This window comes from Sesamum indicum, linkage group LG1 (assembly GCF_026168435.1).
Source record: "Sesamum indicum cultivar Baizhima isolate 11 linkage group LG1, ASM2616843v1, whole genome shotgun sequence".
Taxonomy (NCBI): domain Eukaryota; kingdom Viridiplantae; phylum Streptophyta; class Magnoliopsida; order Lamiales; family Pedaliaceae; genus Sesamum; species Sesamum indicum.
Window position 1 is genome coordinate 19,797,419 of NC_142657.1, and position 18,502 is coordinate 19,815,920.

General features: G+C 30.4%; 1 protein-coding gene and 1 pseudogene across 1 annotated transcript; both read right to left on the bottom strand.

Moving 5' to 3' along the window:
* Positions 1–2,021: 2,021 nt before the first annotated feature.
* On the bottom strand, positions 2,022–3,257 carry LOC105169933 (agamous-like MADS-box protein AGL80 pseudogene; annotated as a pseudogene).
* Positions 3,258–7,044: 3,787 nt separating this feature from the next.
* LOC105168093 (AT-hook motif nuclear-localized protein 23-like) lies at positions 7,045–8,450 on the bottom strand. The gene has a single exon (XM_011088031.3). The coding sequence runs from the start codon at positions 8,161–8,163 to the stop codon at positions 7,324–7,326; it is 840 nt and encodes a 279-aa protein (XP_011086333.2). The 5' UTR covers positions 8,164–8,450; the 3' UTR covers positions 7,045–7,323.
* Between the last annotated feature and the right edge of the window lie 10,052 nt (positions 8,451–18,502).

Sequence of the window (18,502 nt, forward strand, 5' to 3'; positions counted from 1 at the left end):
TTGTTCCAGGATAGGGTGTAGGAAATGAAACGTGTAATGCTTATTGATTTAGGTTTTACATACACAGAATCAGAATCAGCGTATCGATGGAATTATGGATAATGTTTTTATAATTTTTTTTTTTTTAAGGAAAAAACCTCCGACTGCGTAATTTTGAAAATTCAGAAATTTGTCTCAAATTTATGTCATAGTAGTAAACATGAAACTAAATTTGATGTGCAATTTGTGCAACTTAGTAAACAAGACATAAGTGAATCCTATAACTGTGTATTCTTAATTTTATCATACATTAATCACGTCTCACAAAATAGGATAAGGGGTTCAGTTTTACGAAAATTTTAAAATGGTTACAAAATTGAGAAAATTCGAGACATGTAGTCATCTATTTATAGAATTTTCAAAATAGTTCTAAAACTGAAAATGCTCAATATGTTTAGTTTTATGCTCTATGGAATTTATATGACTAAATGTGTCGAGTTTTTACAAGTTTAGAACTATTTACTCGATGTGTTTAGTCCTATGTTTTACCACAATTATAAGATTAAATATGTCGAATTTTCCAAATTTAGAACTATTTTGAAAATTCCGTAAAGCATATAAATAAATGTGTTAAATTTTTATTAATTTTAGAATTATTTTAAAATTTTTATAAAATGAAGGACTAAAAATGCTGAGCCCTTATTTTAAGGGATTAAAAGTATAATTTCAATTTTTTTTAGGCCTTAACGCTTTGTAAGTTCAATTAAGGAAATTAGTACTTCCGACTGAATTCATTATTGGGGCCCAAAATCTGCTGTTCTTCAGTGGCCCAAAAAGGCCCACATAGAAGTTGGGTTTCTGAACTATTCTCCTTTTTTTCCCCCCGACTTGAAAGGCTTCAATCCCAGACAACCAAGGTTAGGAAACAAGAAAAAAAAATCAGACAAAATAGGTTTAGCATTATCCAACCTTTTCAAATCGAAGAAGTAATATGATAAAAGAAACTTGAATATTAATCCAGGTGGTGATCCATAATTAATAAGTAATATAGCAACACATAAAAACAAAACAAGTTTCCGTCAACGATCATTAATATTTCATTTTTCAATCGAAAATTAAACTTAGAAAGATCCTATCCACCATAGATTTTTTTCTTTCCGATGCACAAGACATGTCCATTTTGATTACTTATGAAGACGAGTGGCGACTCATGGAAAAAAGATATGATATAAATGAATAGAGTAAAATTGTAATTTGGATACATGTGATTGCGATTATCATAATTTCTCTGTTTCACGAATACAACAACTCAGCGACAAAATCCTATAAATGAATAACGGTGAATTTTGATCTAAAGTTAAAGCAATATCAATGTTTTAGTAAAGACAAAAATTAGTAAATTCTACTCGTTAAACGGTTATAAGTAAAATCTTGATCATTTTTGTCGTGAACTATATGTTAATGTAATCACTTTTAGTAACTTTCTATAATCTACTGATAATTACACGTCTGCATGTCGTATACGTGAAGAGAGTTAAGAGAGATAAAAAACAAAAGTATTTTCTTCATAACATTCAAAAATCAATGATATGCTTAAAAGAAAACCTATGTTATACTTTTATTTGGAGATTAATAATTTATTTCAATAATTTAACATAGTATAAAAATATCATATATTTTCATGAAACCGATTGAAAAAAACAAGGAATCAAACACAAAAATCTAGGAACAAACTCAACATCAATTCAAATAGCAAATATAACAAATATTATCAAAATAAGTATGGTTTGGGGATGTCGATCGATCTCTTATTGTTTTATTCCGTATATTATATTTATAATTGTACCATTACATTAAATAACAAAATTCCGAAATTAATCCTAATTTTCATACTTTTTTATTCCCAGATAAATTACATCGATCACATCAATGCAAACATAAACATAAAAACATCCTAGTAACTGGTCATAAGAAGAACATTAATCCCCCCAAAATTCAAGAAAAATGATATAGAAGTAAAAAATTAACAATAAATTCCAGGATTAAATGCAAATCAATATATATGTAAATTAAACAACTGCAAATAAATTAAAATCAACCAAACAAAGTGATTATACGGAAATTAAAGTGACAAAAAATGTGGTTCTAAAGTTGCAAAGAGGTTGGAATAATTAATTGGGACCTGAAATATATATAGATAAGACTGATTGAAAATTAATTAATTTGCTGTCCAGGTTGAGTTCCAGAGCTGGAGTTGTTTCCATGATTGAAAATGTATGGATATGGCAGCACGACCCCATCATCCCACCCTGCTAGCCCACTCCCATACAGTGCAGCGCCGCCAGCGCCCGTCGGGCTCTCCACCAGGTTCCATGGAAAGCTCTCCATGTTCTCTTCCCCCGGCAGGGGAGGATCCACATTCATCGTTGGTGGTGGTGGAGGAGGAGGAAGAGGAGCCACCATTTGCAATGGTGGAGGAGGCGGAGGAGCCACCATTTGCACTGGTGGTGGAGGGGGAGCAACCGCAACCGTAACCGCAACCGCAGCACCAGCGGGAGCAGAACCAGAAGCCTCCCCAACTGCAGGCTGTTGATGCTGGCCAGTCTTCTGAAGCGTTTCCATCCTGGTATTGATTTCTCTGAGCGTCTGATTAACGACCCAGCCCATCTCCGCCGCATCGCGGAGGTTGAAATCCTCCAGGGTCGCCATCCCGGCAAGGCACTGGAACATGAAATTCTCGAGTTCCTTGCGCTTGTTCTCCTTCTGGACGCGGCGGAGCTGGTCCTCCGCCTTCTTGATCCGCTGCCTGGTGAAGCTCTCCTGGTTCACCATTTTCCGGGTCTGGTCCATCTCCGACAGCTTCCTGAAGCGGGCCAGCACCGCCTGCGCCCCAAGAGGCGATGGCCACACCTCCGGCTCCTGATCGTACTGGCTGTAGATGATGGCGCAAGCGTCCACCCCGCAAAGGGTGCTCAGCTCACTCACCTTCTTGATCAGCCCCTTCTTCCTTTTCTTGAACGACGCCTTCCTTTCTGAGTCATTGGTGATGTAAGCCAGGGTTACTTTCTTCCTCGTCATTTTTGGCTAATTTTTCAATTTCTTGGTTCTTGGAGGAGATGGGGTTTTAGGGATATATACATGTATATTTATTGTATATGAATATGTATAGATATGTTGATGAGATCAGATTTAATTGGATTTTTGGGATTTTGAATTTGTGTTAGCGCTGTCTGAGTTGTTACTTCGTGGGTTATTACCCGTTGGATGCCAATTATTAGGTTGTCTTATTAAATGCTGCAATTGTATTTCTTGTTCTAAAGTTTGGATTCTTGAATAATGTACTTGCCCTAAATGTGGTATTATGTGGATGACCACATTCATGTAAATAGGATTTCCTCTAATTATTGTATTTAATTAGTCATTCTTTTGATATTTCAAATTTTACAATCCAAAAATTTAGACAATTATGATAATTAATAATTAATAATTTCTAATGACGAGTAAAGTAAAATATATATTATTTGTTCAGTATCATTATTTTCTTTGGTGTTCGCCTTAAGATCATGCAAGAAAATAAAACGATACTAGATACATACATCCTACTAATCAAAAAGAAGGATTTTATAATAAAATATATATATATATTAATATAATAAGTTGCACTATTGAAAGCTGAGACTAAAATCTTGGAATCACAAAGAAATATGATGAATTATTTTTAATTACAGAAATGATTAACTCGACCATGTTTTATTGAATTCTCATGATTTTTTTTTTATAACATGCAATATTTATCACGTTATTCAATAAATTCAAATATAGAGTCTGATTCAATACATCAATAATTCAAATTAATAAATGTATTCAAATAAGACAAAGAAACAACAACCTACCATAAAATTTGGCATACACCACATTCGTGAAACTTGAATTTACAACCTTTTAATTATAAAATTTTAACTTTAATAATCGAACAGTGCCTCATTGACAAATTTTTAGAATATGATCATAGAGATATAGGATACTTGAGGTAAGTTGTTCATAATTTTTCCTAAAAAAAATGAGAATTTTCAAATGAAATGAAAATTTATAACGTCTTTCTATATTTTTTTCTAATAATTCCGATCCATTTTTTAATCACACAAAAGGTTTAAAACATTTAAACTTTTGGATCTCAATCTGTTCGATAGTCTCCAAGAATAGAAGTTCTAAATGTTAAAACTCCCCCCCACCCCCTCCTCCAAGAACTTTATTGTTTACATCACATTTATAATCATATCCAGACAAATTGCATATATGAATATAGACCATGTTTTCTAATCGTTCGTTATTAACAATTGTAATAATTGTACGATAATCTACCACGCTACACACACATATATATATGATCAAGAGTAATTAGTGATAAATAAATGATACACGGACGAGTTATATATTATAACATAATTGTAGCCTCATAGTATACAGTAAAATATCGAAATCCATACATCGCCTCCAATGATTTAGCCCAAGAATGCTCGATATTGGATTTGAAAGGAAGTGGATAGGACATAAACGCGATTGATTTCCTAATTGCTCAACTATATATGTCTAAATTCGTGATAGATACTTAATTATAATCACTTATATATAAACCAAATTGCAAATGGTATTAGTTGTGGGATGTAAATTGTAATTTTCCACACTATTGCAGTCAAACCGTTGGTTAAATTAACGAACACGTGCTCCTTCCTTCAAGAATTTAATGGAAAATGCGAGTGGGACGTAAATTGCAATTGGTTTTTACACTTGTGGAACCAAATGTGGTAAAGGGTGAAATAATAGGACCAAAATCTCAAACGGTATAAGTTGTGAGATGTAAATTACAATTTTCTCTGCTATTGACTATGCTTCTCAAATTTGAATTTGTTCCATTATCAACATCGAAAACATAGGAAAACAGTACTTATAAGCCAGTTCTTAGGAAATAAATTCCCTTATTAGGGCGCACACGCACACACACACACATTCAAAATCAATAATTTATCGATGAAAATTAACACTAAACTTGTTCATGTGAAGACCTAAATTGATCATTCGTCTATCTTGTAATAAATGTTCCCATTTTTCTGGACATGCTGCAGGTAAATTCTATCGATGTAAACATTTAAGAAGCTAATATATTATAAGATGTATGCGGTTCATCCCAAACACAGCTATCTATACACATCATAATGTTTTTCAGTATTAGCCAGAACATATATATATATATGTATATGTTGGTTTGTACTAACTCAGTCTAGATAATTGCAATAAATAGCTAACAATTTCATGGATTCCATCAAAAAGTTCATATATATATGTATATGTATATATACATTGGCACATAAATATATGCAATATATTATTAGATTAGCAAAAATGGCAAGCCACATCAAAGTATATATATATATATATATATATATTAGAATCCATATATAGCTTTCATGGATTTCTCTTTTAATTTCCATAAACTATGTCTACAAAATTCATTACCGATAAAGCCCTAACAGTTTATTTGCAATGAATTTTGAGTGAACACGAATGCCTTTTGTATATCGATCCAGCCATAAATTTTTCAAAGGGGACATGTCAATAATAATTGATTGAACAAGAAACACACACTGGCGCGCGCACAAACACACCTATGTTTATTACATGCACAAACATATATGTCAAAAGAATTACACACGTACATGCACGCTCATATATATGTATTTATGGAGGGAAAGTGAATAAATCAACATATATTTTATTTTATTTTCATATTTCTGTCAATCCCTTTATGATTCTCACGGTGAGAAAAGAAAAAATATAGCCGTTTAAACAATAAATGGCAATGTAAAAAGTCTCTTTAGATAACTTTTAATTAAGAATTTTGGTTTTGTCATAATAATAATTTTTATTTAGTGCCTAAAAATTATGCAAATATTTTTACTATAGCTATGATAGTTGGACGTCACACATGAAATTGTACCCGATTGAGTTGCTGATAGCACACATATAAAGACAACTCAATATATAATAATAAATTTAATTTTCACTATATTGATACACTTAAATAACAAACATCCAAAGTAACAACTTAAATATAATTTTTGTTTACTATTACATCTTTAAAGAATTAATACGACCAAGAGAAATATGTTTTACTTTCCACAGATCATAAGCAACGGTTATTATTAATATTCTCAGGACTTAACATTTTATTACAAACACGATAATATTACCTTGTACTCATGTCTCCATGAGATACGAAGACAATTAAAAGCTTAGGAAAATCCAAGAAAAACTTGACTACTAGCTAGCTTAATTTTCATGCTTATGGAATGAGAGGGTTTTCTTAATTTTAGTTCTAACTCATTCTACATAATATATATGCATGTCGTATATCAATGTAAGTACATTTAATTTGTTTTACTCCAAATTAAAAAGCAAAATTAAAGCAGCATGTTCATGTGACAAACAAATTGAGAATTAAGGTAAATGTATTTATATATGTTCATCTAATTTGAGAAGAAGCTTATCATGATCCATTTCAAAACCATAAAATTCTATCTTTCATGAGAGAGAGAGGGGAGAGAGAGGGAATAAAGCTCATCTTTCAAAGCTGGTATTAAAAAATAGTCCACAAGGTTCCTTCTTCTTCAATAATAATATATATAGTTGTAATACTTAGGACAACTCATGCTAATAAGTGATAAACCTGCACTTATATGTAATGAACACAACACAACAAGGCTGGATATGTAGCCAAAGGAATCTATGTGCTAATATATATTTTAAGTTATACCAAAAAGCCTATTATGACGAGCAACTTGTCCTTACCGCTGGCCTCGACTATTTTTTTATTTATATATAGCTACCAAACTAGGAATTTTTCCGTTTTTTTTTTAAGAAAATTTCTTCGTTTCCCAGATTATTAATGATCTTATATGTTATCCTAAGTTGCAAGAATTGGATCAAATTTAGCATAAGATTCTGGGAAGACACAATTTTTTATAAAGAAGTTGCAATAATTAATAAAGAAAGGTTCATACAAAAGTCTGAAACTCTAAACTCAAAATTATTTCTAATTAAAACTCATTAGAAGTTCCACAAAGAGAAACAAGAAAACAAAGAAGATCCTTTTTTTTTTGGGGGGGGGGGGAAGGGTTTTTTCAGCACAATCGATCGGAATTGAAGCCAATAGCTAATGGAATTAAGGACCAAAAAAAAACAAAAGAAAATTATGAAAACCTAAATATACAAAGATGAGGAAGCTTATGTTGATGTTGATGATGATGATGATGATCTACGGTTGATAATTTTCTGACCTTATTAGCCCTAGTACTGCGGCCGTCCGCCGGAGTTTCCGGTCCATGCACCGTCCATCGGGAGCTGACCATTTGGCATGTTCAGTGGCAAGTTGAAGAAAGGAAGTCCCAGCGATGGATCCGGAAACTGGTGCCCTCCCACCCCTCCACTTCCACCACCACCTCCGCCGCCGCTCGGCGGCTGCGACACAGGGGGCTGCATCTGAAGCGCTTCCTCTTCATCCAGCGGCAGCCTCTCGTACGCCACGTTAGTAAACGACGCCGCTATGATGATGACAGGGCCGGAAGCAATCAACGCTCCCACAACATTTCCTCCCACCACCTGCCCCTGCCCCCCGGCCAAGTATATTGTCAAGCTAGTGGCACCCGGCGGAGCCGGCGGAGGCAGGAAAGACCCAGACAACGATAAAATCTCGAACCGACCGTGAAGCGTGACCACGCTGCCCGCCGCGGCTGGCTGCCGCAGGCTGACGTTGTTGACGGTGCCGGTTCCGCTGAGCACGCAAATCCCTCGCTGCCGCTTCCTAGCATAGGTGGCGACCGCCTCGAAGACGTCGCAGCCGCTGCTGACCTCGAGTATGTGGGCCCGAAGGGTATTGGCGCTTTCACGGGTTATGATCACCGGAGGTTTAGGCTTGTTCTTGGAGCCCGGAGGGCGGCCACGGGGGCGACGGCCCGCGACATCTCCGGAAGCTGTATTGGATGTGACGAGGTCCAAACCGGGATGAGAGTGGTCGTTGTTGTCGGCGGAAAAGTGGTTGCGGTTGGAATCATCATCGGAATCGAGGGGTCTTTGAAGGTGGAGCTGAGAAACGAAGTGGGAAGCAGAACCTAAGTCCAAACCAGCCATACATACAAAGTAGAAGAAGGAAGGCGAGAACAGGAAACCAGGAAAAAAATATAATTTTGATCTGGAAATAAAAAGAGTATAAAAATGGAGTAGTGATTAATATTTTTTATATAGAGTAAGAGTAAAATAAAGAAATTAAAGCACAAAGAATTCAAACCCTAGAGCGAATAGAAAACAAGGAGAATCGATCTCCCCCGGAGAAAGGAAATGTTGAGGAAGCAGTTTAGAGAGAGAGAGAGAGAAGCAGCCAATATCTGAAAGTTTAAAGTAAAAGGAATATAATATATGAGCATATGAAGCTGTGTGGATTATTTTACATTAACTATATATGTATCTCTGCTTTTCATTAAAATAAAAACCACAACAATAATGTGGTTAGCAGTAATAACAACAGATTATTTCATTGATCAAGGAAAAAGGTTAAGCAACTCCTCACCCTAGCTACCTCATATATATATATATATATATACATATATGTAATGATCATAATGATGCATACGGCGTACATCCCATTGAATATATATATATATAATTAGGATTTCTGTCCTTCTCCTCCAACCAAATCATTATGTTATTTTATTAATATCTTTTTCATCTTTTAAGCTAAATTATAAATTAAATAGAAGTTAACGGGATATTCTAAATAAAATACAAATTAATGTTGCATATATTATATAGGTATTTATAATTAATTTACACAAATCATGTCTGTGCAATATATATACATTCTAGATATAAATATTATATGAAATACGAAATGTAATGTTAATTTATAGTAAAACATTCTTAGAACCAATAAGATGTATGATTATATACTTGTCATGGTTTTCGCTGAACAATAGCTAATATAGCCTCGCGGAGACATAATTAATTTGAATTTTTTATGATTAAATTTTGTCTTCTGACCATAGTAATTGATCGTAGCGAAAATTTATAATATTTTTTCTAGTAAATTAGTTTTTTGAATACCACAATTATAGTAGGTATTGCTTTTAATTTCATAAAATTCATAATCACATAGTTTTAATTTCAAAATCACGTGCAGTCGTGGTTTTGGGAATAAAAAGGCGTAATTTTGGAATTAAAAAGGCCCAAAACCATATTTTTTAGGACTAAAAAAGATGTGTTTTTGAGTTTTATGAAACTAAAATCGTTACCTGCCAAAATTATGATACAAAAAAAAAAAAAATTATGCCCTTATTTTCTGGGGTTAAAATTTTTTTTGGCCTAATTCTTGCATGTAAAGTTAGTATTTTAATTACTGCATCAATCTGCCCTCTGGACACATCTTATTGATAAATACTATAATGTCTTGAGAATGCAGTCATATGTATACAATATTTTCCGTGGTTCGAATTTAATAAACTTATCCTTTACGATAGAAAAAATATATATATATAATTATGGACTCGTGTATTTATATATCCAGTTTAAGTTGGTATAAATTCCGACGTAATGGGAGTATGTCGATTCATTACATATTTAAATGTTAATTAATTTTCGAGCATACAAATCAATATGAATGTTAATTAATTAAATTAATTATAACCAATATCATTACTAATAATGGGAATGTTCATCTCTCTGCAAGCAAATTATATTTAATTATTTAAAGTTATATCTGGATATATATTTTTAATCAAATTAGTTGATAAAAAAGGTAGAAATATTTAATTTTATTAACTGACCTATCCATAGCCATTGATTTTGAGAAATGTTGTTTCCGTACAACTGGTGTTGATATGATTGAGTTAAAGTAAAGTAATTATAATTATACCATATAAATATATTAACTTTTTGTTTCTTTTTGCTTTTTAATCTATAACTAATTGAAACAGATATTTATTATTTATTTTGACATTTGTAAATATTTTTTGTTCTGTCATTAGTGTCCGAAATGGGAATAGGTTCATCTGATCATTATATGAATTTTAATAATAATATATATAACATAGTTTTGTATAGCTTTAATTTAAATAATGTTTGACTCCACGGAAATGTATAATATAAATATGCCAATATTTAAGTTATGTTCACCAATCAATTTGTTGTTTTTAATTATATCATCACAAAGAGATAATGAAAGGACAACTTATTATAAGGTCTAAATAATTATATAGGCTATGAAGCCACCATAAATATATGGGGGCTTATTATATTCTTCGTTTTTATATATATTTAATTTCGAATCAATTATTAATAACTCAACCTCTGTCGATCGCTACTAAATTCTGATTAATCAAATCACCAAATATTTTAAGATTCAAGTTCTTTACATTTGATTTTACTCGACGATTGTATAATTAATTATAAAATGATAAATTTTAAGATAATTAAGTTAAAAAAAATTATATATGAACTTTAGATTCATAATTGATTATAATATAAATGCATTTATATTTAAATTCAATTGAAGAAAATAAATTTTTATTTAACGGGAAAAATAGGTAATTAGATAATAAGAAATGCAACGGAATTAAAAGCTACAAATTGTAGCTTCTTTAGAAAGTTGATTTTGGTATAATTTAATCTCAATAGATAAATGGGACCAAATGATATAAAGAATCGCATTTGCACTAACAACACGATTTATTCAAATCATTATATATAAATTGTCTACTAATTCATATTGAAGTAGTGGATAATTCTATACCTATATTATAAAAGGGTATCACTCGTTTTGTTAAAATATTTACATATTTTATATTCAGATTCAATTAGCCTACACACTGTGCAAAGAGAGAGTTCTATTAGTTGAAGGAAAATGGCTTTTTTTATATGGTTTTGGACACTACCACTTGTCAAGAGTGTGTTAGATAGAATACTCGTACGATGTCGTAAAACTATTCATAGTATTTGGAATTTTTTTTATTTTATACAGATAGAGAGAGAAAAATAAAGATAAATAAGAGATGAAACTGTATATGTTTGGATTTGTTTTTAGAAATGATTTAAAATAATTTAAAATAAGTGTTGTATGTTTGATATTGTATTTTGGAAGAAAAAATGACAGTTTATTGTCAAATTATATCTCTTTTATATTTTATATTTTTGTATATATGTTTGTTTATATATATTAAATATAGAAACTCCAAAACAAAATATATTTGTTGCATGAAAATTGAAATAGAAGAACAAAAACAATTGCGCCATAAGGAAATGAATGAAGAGAGTTGTCTAAGTTGCAGGCTATATTTCCATCATCACAGTCCAATCCGAACCTACGAACACTCTGCAACAAAGAACAAAAACACGGCAGAGACAGACAGACAGACAGACATATATATAGCCAACTTCCACAAGCAATATGGGATTCATTCACCATCTCTGTTAACATCCTCAACAACTGATGCTGTCACATCTTCCATTCTTACCCTCTCAACCCCCCACCACCCCACCCCAACACACACTTTCACGCACAAGGGTGGGGGGTGGGGAGGTGGATGTACGAGTCACGTGAGGTGTTAGAAGTCAAACACAGGGAAGAAAGGCTTTCATTTCATATGTAGCTGTGTGCCACGAGGCAGCAGTCCCTTTCATCTGGAATCAGTCAAACCACAATTTGACCGCAATGACCGGCTAATGTGGGCCCTGCCACGTGCCCCCAACCCCCCCTTCACAATTCACAAGATGAACAAGAACACCCCCCTCCCTTAATATATATTTATCCTTTTTTTTTTAATAAATAATTGGGTGTATATATAGCTATAATTGAGGGTGCTTTAGATCACTACAAAAATGATAATATTAATCAAGAAAAAAAAAATTAATAATTTTAATATCGTCATTTGAAATTATATATTAGTTAGTAATAACTTTTATCTTATTAATAACTAATATAATTTTTAGTAACAAGATTTATGCATATAAATTGTCCTCGTGCACATACGATTAATAACACATTTACAACAATAATTCTGTAACAACACAAATATAGTGATGAAGTTTATCTTTTTTTCCCATTGTGTCGTCTTTATAAATATACGCACGTATACCATTTATTGTGTTAAGATTAATTTTATACATATTTCTTTAATGCTTAATATTGTTAATAAATTAATTTTTTTACAAAATAATATCACTATTAAAACTATGAAATCATGTGTCCAAAAAAAATCTTTCATCTCTTATAATTATTACTTAATTCTTTCATAATTAACTAATCTTCTTTTCTTTTTAAATTAATGTGGGAAATATAAATAAAAATTAAATAATGTCGTTATCGTTTGTAACATACAAGTAACTAATGACATATATGTGCCAAAATGTACTATATATATTATACATGACACCTTTAAATAAATATATATTTCAAAAAGTATATGACAGCCGTATGTCAAAAGTATAATTTAATTATTAAAAACTTATATTTTAAGTATAATACTTTGCCCGATCCTTAAGATACGTCGATGACATTTGTTTTCTCTCCCATATATAAATAATTATATACACAATATAATATAATATAGTGAGAACCATGCAAAATTACAATTTTGAATATGGTGATCAATGGAGACTTTATAATATTTTAAATAAAAAAATATTTACTTGTAAACTTGATTTTTAATTATAAATATCTGAATTCTATCTATTCAAACTTTATGAGTGTTGTAATAATTGAAATCCAAAGCTTCGATTTACAAAAGTAGGACATAATTTATAATGTCTCCATTATATCTTTTTATGATTCTATTGTTGGGAAAACGCATTTTGATTCTTAATTAGGTACAATGTTGCAAAAGTGACTCAACATGTTCTGCTTTTTTAACTTAATTACTTTACTAATTAATAATGTCTAATCTTAGTTGAAATAGGTAAATTTAATGATGGGGAACTATTGAGTTTCTTCCTAATTAATGAATTCAAACATATTAATTTTATAATTAATTGATTTTCAAATAATTCAGAGCTTATAGTACTTAAAAAATCATGAATTTATCATGTCCCAGTGACAATTTTTATCAAATAATTTATATTTTTTCTAACCAAAAAATCATATTAAAAGTCGAATCTCGTTATAGAAAAGAGCGATTTTTTTTTTTGGTTGATTTTTCACTTCTTGATACCAATCATTTTTTTTGTTTTTAATTGTTTTTCAGGGAGCTGAATATTACGAATGTTTGTCTAAATTTTGGTATAATACAAAATGTAAAATATTCTATCTTTTTAGTAATACAAAATACAAAATCCAACATAATGAAAGCTTTAAAAATTAAATACGTACATTAGTTGATATTAATACTCCCTTTATTTTGTAGAAATAATAATAATAAAAAAATACAACCAAACAAATAAAACCTCTGATAGTGTTGTGATTGGCAAGGTCGCAACTCGCAAGTGCATCTGCCAGCAGTGGTAGTAGGTGTACTTTTTCATGGAAATAAAGCTGTATATCTGCAACCTTAAAATGAGTCCTCCAAACACACCCCACCTTACCCCCCACAATTTCCGGGCAGCAGAACCAAGGTTGCCCAATGCAAGTGCTTCTTTTTGTATCAAAGTCATAAAAATCCAGACACCGACTGATAAGCCCACCACACCACCACAACTCCAGTCCACCCCCCACTCATCATTAATACACACACACACACACAAACAAAAAATTGGTTGTAATAAAATATGAAAAAAGGGATTAGGGTTTTGTCAGCAGACTGACAAAAACTAAACTGCTCTTCAAAGAGTTGAATCCGTGTCTGCATATATGTAAAATTAGGGTTGTATATATCTAAATCCCAGAGAAGATCTACCAGTGTCTCTTCATGCCATCATACCCATCCTGTCTACATCATACATCGCCATCATCACTCTACCCCTCCCTCTACGTATTGTATTTATGCACAGTTCTTCTTGAAAATCATTTCTCTGAGAAAATATAAAAATAATTAAAAGATCATTCCTTTTTTTATTTGTGTCTGTGTGTGTTGGGATGAACCTTTTTATGACAACAAATGTAACTGAGATGTTTTTTTTTATGGTATATGTCTATTTCAACAGTAATTTTTTTGTTTTTTATACTGTTTCAATGTATATATACGAATTAATGAGTTGATTAAAATTTAAAATTTAAATATACAAAATGATGTAATAAATCGTATATTATAAAAATAATCTGAATTACATCTCCAAAAATTCGAATGATAATAATAAATTTGGAACTGAAGCAGTATGCATGCAGATTTCACTTTATTTTGAACATAGTAATTGGAAAGTAATTAATTATGTCATACTATTATTTAAAGGCTTTTTAATATTAACACTGTTATTATTATTTAAAGTATGTTTATGGTCTGTTTTAAAAGATTAGAAATATATTTTGGTATATTTCTAACAATAAATCTAGCAGGAAGAAACGTATCATAGTCCACTTATTATTATATTAATATATGTAGCAGTTGATGAGTGGGGCTTACAAGATTTATATTTTAATTGCAGCTGATATATACTTTAGACCAAATTATTTACAACAATTTATTTTTTTCCAACTTTCACTTATTTAGCCCTATTATTATCAGTTTCTTACTAAAATTGGTTCACATAAGTAAAAAAGCATTTGAAATTATAAATCAATAATGTTAATTAAGAGTAAATTATAATTTTAGTCTTGTAACTTAGTGTATGGTATTTTAATATTACACAAATTAGTCTTTTGAGATCAATTTGGACGAAAAATTACATGTGACTTACACATGACCCGATTAAATTGTAATTGTAGCACTGTAAATTAAGATTAATAAGGAGATAAAAGTGTGTGAATTGGGGCATTTTCTTTGTTTATAGCGTCAAACTTCATGGAAAGAAAATCCTACTATTTCTTTTTCCTAATGGTTGACCGATTGATATATTATATGTAACAACCATTTTGTTAACTTTACTCTCATTATTCTAATTAATTTTGAATCACTGCAAATTAATTAGTTCTTTATTACAATACTAAAATTGAAGTCAAATAAAAATAATTGTGATAAAGTACGTACATAGGTAATTAATTAAACTACAGCCCTCCCCCCCCCCCCCCAGCTTGATTCATTATTAATGTGAAGAGGAGACTTCCGTGGAATTTTAAATTGTTTCAAAGAAGATAAATAAATAAATAGGGGGACATTACATACAATAAAAATAAATAAATGATTATTTTCATAGGAAGATGAGGTTGCATTTTAGACTTTTTGGAATTTAATCATAAGAAACCAACATAAATAATTTAAAAAATAATTAATGGTCTCCCTATATATGTATTTTCTTAATTTTTCTAGTTTATACGTAATTTCATGTAGTTTGATTGATAAATCAACAGAAAATACTGCTTATATATTTTTTTTATTCAAATCAAATTTAATCGAATCAAATTAATTGAATGACATTAATCATATAACAAGTATGATATTATGATCAGATTCGATCCGAACAAGAATTTTTCTTGAATTTGAGCATTATAGTGCCAAAAGTTCACACATGCCTATCAACCTCACAAGTTGGAGGAGTGATTAATGAGAAGATTTCAAAGCAAAAAAAAATGCCATCTTTGTCGCCCCTAATCACAAGTGCTCCAGTGGGTGGTGCTAAACTTGTCGTCTTGTGTCGTAATAATCCATTAATTAACAACTTTTCTTGATAATCTCAATGCCCATTAAGTCGCCATCCGCCAATAGGAACGCGTTTACGGACTCAAATAAAGCTATTAACTTCGTCCTAATCCCATACTTAAAGTCCGAGGTCCCCACCATGTTTCTTTCTTACCTAAACATTATTTGTCTTTCTGCTCAGAAAAAGACTGTAAGAATGATCTTGATTTTAGGGTTAGGGTTGACCAACTCTTGCATTTCTTTTCTTGTACCAAATTGAGTTAATTTTGTTATAGATACTCCAATTATAAGAATTAAATCACTCCGATTTGATCATCGTAGCCCCATTGATTAATTAAAAATTAATTTCAATTATTATTAAATCGATATCCTACATACACGACAAAGTGGAATTGGTTCCGAGTTCTATATATTTTGTTAGAATTTTAACTGGGTGATATTTATAGGATGTTTGTTTAAACTTGTTTGAAAATATTTAGAAGCTCAAAAACATATTGTAAAATATTTCTAGAATTTATAAGATATTCAATCTTATTTTAAAAATAAATTTTTGAAGTGTTTTGGTTAAAAGAAAAAACAAAAAAAGAAATATTGAGCTTATAAAAAAATGTTAAAAATTTGTAATTTCAGTCCCCTTTATGGGGGATGACAATTTTAATCCTATTGAATCTATTCTGCCCTACACCTAAAAAAATAATAATTTGAGGATAATTCTGGTCTAAAATTTATAAATTAACCGTAAAAGTGCATGTGCTCTGAACGTGACAGGCTAATTTATAAATTTTCGGCCAAAATAAATATCCTCACGTTACCATTTTTTTTTCAAGAAATTTTCAAGACCAAATTGCTAATATTTTCAACATGACAAAAATTGCCGCCTATATACTTGCAGGACTAAAATTGTAATTTTTCTAAAATATTAATAGTAATTTTGTATGATATGAATAAAACTGAAGGGGTTTAGAAATTTCTTGAAAAGAAATCAGGTATGAATATTTGATTTTTGAATGTCATAAGTTCTCTTTTGTTCCTCATGGGAAGGGCAATCAGACTATCTACTACAATGGGAAGGGCAAGATTGGGACTATATAGATATTTGTTCCACCAACTTTATAATATTCTAATTTTGAGCAAGTCCAAGGTTATGTCTATGTGATGGCAATAATTACATCAAACAGCTAGCTAACTGGCTGTGGACCTCGACATTTTTTGGACATTATTAAACATTGGACTTTGGTATTAAACCCCATCCACTCAATAATTCTTTTTATAAAAATGACTTTTTAGTATTACTAGGTGATAATAAATTATAATTTGTACTAAGTTTTCAGGTTAATTAAACATGAAATAAGAGGTGCAGAATGATTTACGTGCCATAAAATATACTTATAAGTAAGAATTATAATTTTTTAAGGAAAAAAAAAAGTAAAGAATATTTGAACTATCTTTGGAATCATTTGCAATCAATTGGTTAGGGTGGGATTGTGTGACTGAAAATGCCTAGATTTCAGGATGATTTAGTCCAACAATGATTTGATTGATGAGCACTAACCCTACTTTTTCTTTGGATTAATGTCTATATTTTATTTTATTATTATTATTATGTTTTCTACTTAGGTAGATATGAAGATACTCAAATAAAATAATAATTAAATTCTTTTCCTATAATTTATCATAGTTGCAGAGAGCAAAAACTATAGATTAGTGAAATATATAATCCCCAAAACTGTCGATTAATTTTTATATGATATCCATAGACTGTGTGCGTAACCAAAATTAATTAATATAATACTAGTTAAATATTATTATTAATTAATTAACAAACAAATCATTCAATCTAGATCTCTCTAATCTATAAATGATTGGAACCCTTTTTTTTTTTCTACAAAAATATGTAAAAAAAAATGATTACATTTGTACCTAACTATAAAATTAATTGCGATCAAATACTTAAAATAGATGATTTTACATTTACGAGGGCTATATATATATATATATATATTCTCTTACGTTCGATGGTGATTTTTAATAGTTGAAAAGTTTCAGTTGAAATAACTCTTGATTGTTTCAACGACAATTTTTTTATGTTTCAGGTCATTTCATCATTGAATTTCGTATTGATGAGGAGAAATTATCGTTCTGATCTCCCATCGAAATATATTGATTTAAGGGTTAAGATTATATAGTTTAATTGAAATCTTGTTGCTCCATATATAATTACAATTCTTATTTTAAACAAATGGTAATAACTTTTAGAAAGAGGCAGATCCTTGTCTGGGACTATGGGGTACGTATGAGTCATGACAAGTTAAATAAATTGAAAGTGTTATTATCTTTTATTTGGTGGATATATATTATATAAAAATATGTAATTATTCTAAATGTAAAGCTGCAAATATTGCCTAATTAAATATGCCCTTAAAAGTAACTAGAATCATTTGCCCACGAGATGTGTAATTAAATGATTAATTAATTGCGAAGAATATTCGTGTTTTTTCCTTTAATGGAAACCTAGTTTCCAAGTTACAACTTTCTTATTCTCTGTTTAATTATGTCTTCATATATAAACCTTAATTTTTGTAAAGTTTAAGAAAATGGATAATTATTTTTTGTTGATTCAATATTATGTGAAAAAAATCAAGAAATAAAAGAATAAAAAAGAATAATATATTACCTTCTTATAATTTGTAACTAATTATAATTAAATATGACCGAAAATAAAAAATCAAGTCGTTTTATATGAGAATTATTTAATA